The sequence below is a fragment of the Eutrema salsugineum genome, unplaced genomic scaffold, assembly GCF_000478725.1.
Source record: "Eutrema salsugineum unplaced genomic scaffold, Eutsalg1_0 scaffold_949, whole genome shotgun sequence".
NCBI lineage: Eukaryota > Viridiplantae > Streptophyta > Magnoliopsida > Brassicales > Brassicaceae > Eutrema > Eutrema salsugineum.
This window is the reverse complement of record NW_006256305.1, coordinates 1-1,588: the sequence shown is the minus strand read 5'-3', so window position 1 is coordinate 1,588 and position 1,588 is coordinate 1. Positions and strand designations below refer to the sequence as shown.

Genomic DNA, 1,588 nt, shown 5'->3' with positions numbered 1-1,588 from the left:
ACATCAAATAGTTGTGTAATATCCTCTGTCCTCCGATTTCACAACTTCGAGCTGCTCGTAAGTTTAAGCCTTACTAAGAAGAACAGATCCCACATGGAAACACCATGATCTTTATTATGGGTTTAGACTCTCATGAAAGCTCATGAGCAGGATCATGAATGTGTTTTATGATCAGTTTTTGTAACTGACAACTTTAGGCCAATTAAACAGAAATATGTTTTTCCCTTGATGTTTAGATTAGATCATCCCTTTGAAATTGAATTAAAAAGAAATATCAAGTGTTAAAATAATCCTTAAAAAAAAACTAAATTAAATGGAATTTATGAAATTGAATCCCACAAAAAAGGAAATTATGAAATCTTCCGGATCTCAACCACCACCAAAATAAAAGGAAACTCGGTTTCTTTCCTTGATTTAATCGACAAAGAAAGCTCTCTATATACACTAAAAACTATATAAATTAATACTCGATAAAATAATAAACACTATAAATTAATAATATTTCATGATCCCGAGTTGGGCCAGTTCAAAATATGACACAATTCGAAAAGATAATAAAATAATAACTTTAACAAAACTTCTTCATATATTTATAGTCCCATTATTATCATAAATTAAATTTGATATAAACATATAAATGAGATAATATACAAAAATATAAGTTTTTATTTATTTTTTATATAGAAAACTTTTTGGAACTAATTTTTAATTTTTGAAGAATTTTTTAGATATTACAAACTTCAAAGAAATTTTCTTTTAAATTTTAATAATTAATAAAAAAAATTATTTAAAATTCATAAATTAATAACACTATAAATTAATAAAATATCAAATCTCAACATTATTAATTTATAAAGTTTTTACTGTATATACAATCTTTAAGACTCGGTTTCTAAATTGTCCATGATGAAGAAGAAGAAGCGTACAGAGGCAAATAACCAAACTTTTTCAAACCTTCCTTTCGAACTCACTTTACTAATATTGGAGCGTCTCTCTTTGAAAGACAACATTCGTGCTTCCATTGTTTGCAAAACATGGCAAGTAGCTTGTGTTTCCGTTCGTGTTAAGGAGTACTCAACACCATTGCTTATGCGCTCTCCTTGTAGAGAAGAATACGAGCTATACGATCCATTACTCGATAAAACACATATTTGTAAGTCATCCCCTGTGTTACGCGGTTCACACATTCATTGTTCTACAGACGGTTGGTTACTTGTGCGCCATAGAAATTTCAGAGATACCTTCTTTTTAAATCCATTTACCCATGAACGCATTGGACTGCCTTGGCCTGATATGGGGAGTAGTCTTGCACTAGCTTCCTCATGTGCTCCTACATCGAATAGTTGTGTATTATTTTCTGTCTCCGATTTCACCGAGGGATCCATCACCATCAAAACATACCGTCTTGCTACTAAAGTGTGCACTTCTTTCAAGTTCTCGCACGTTTTCCTAGGATATATGGAGGTTTCAAACATGTTGTTTTCTCCAATGAGTCTTTTATTTATTTATTGACAACCTATTTACTTAGGTTCTAATGACCGCATATGTTGATACTGTTTTCACCGTTTGTTTCATTCTAAAAATGCCA

The 1,588-nt window shown here is 30.9% G+C and overlaps 1 protein-coding gene across 1 annotated transcript; it reads left to right on the top strand.

The window, feature by feature from the left end:
• Positions 1-906: 906 nt before the first annotated feature.
• On the top strand, positions 907-1,464 carry LOC18007794 (F-box protein At3g56470; the record flags this gene model as incomplete). Its single annotated transcript, XM_006389637.2, has 1 exon — positions 907-1,464. A coding segment is annotated over exon 1 (558 nt), but the record flags the coding sequence as incomplete, so codon positions are not given.
• Positions 1,465-1,588: the final 124 nt, after the last annotated feature.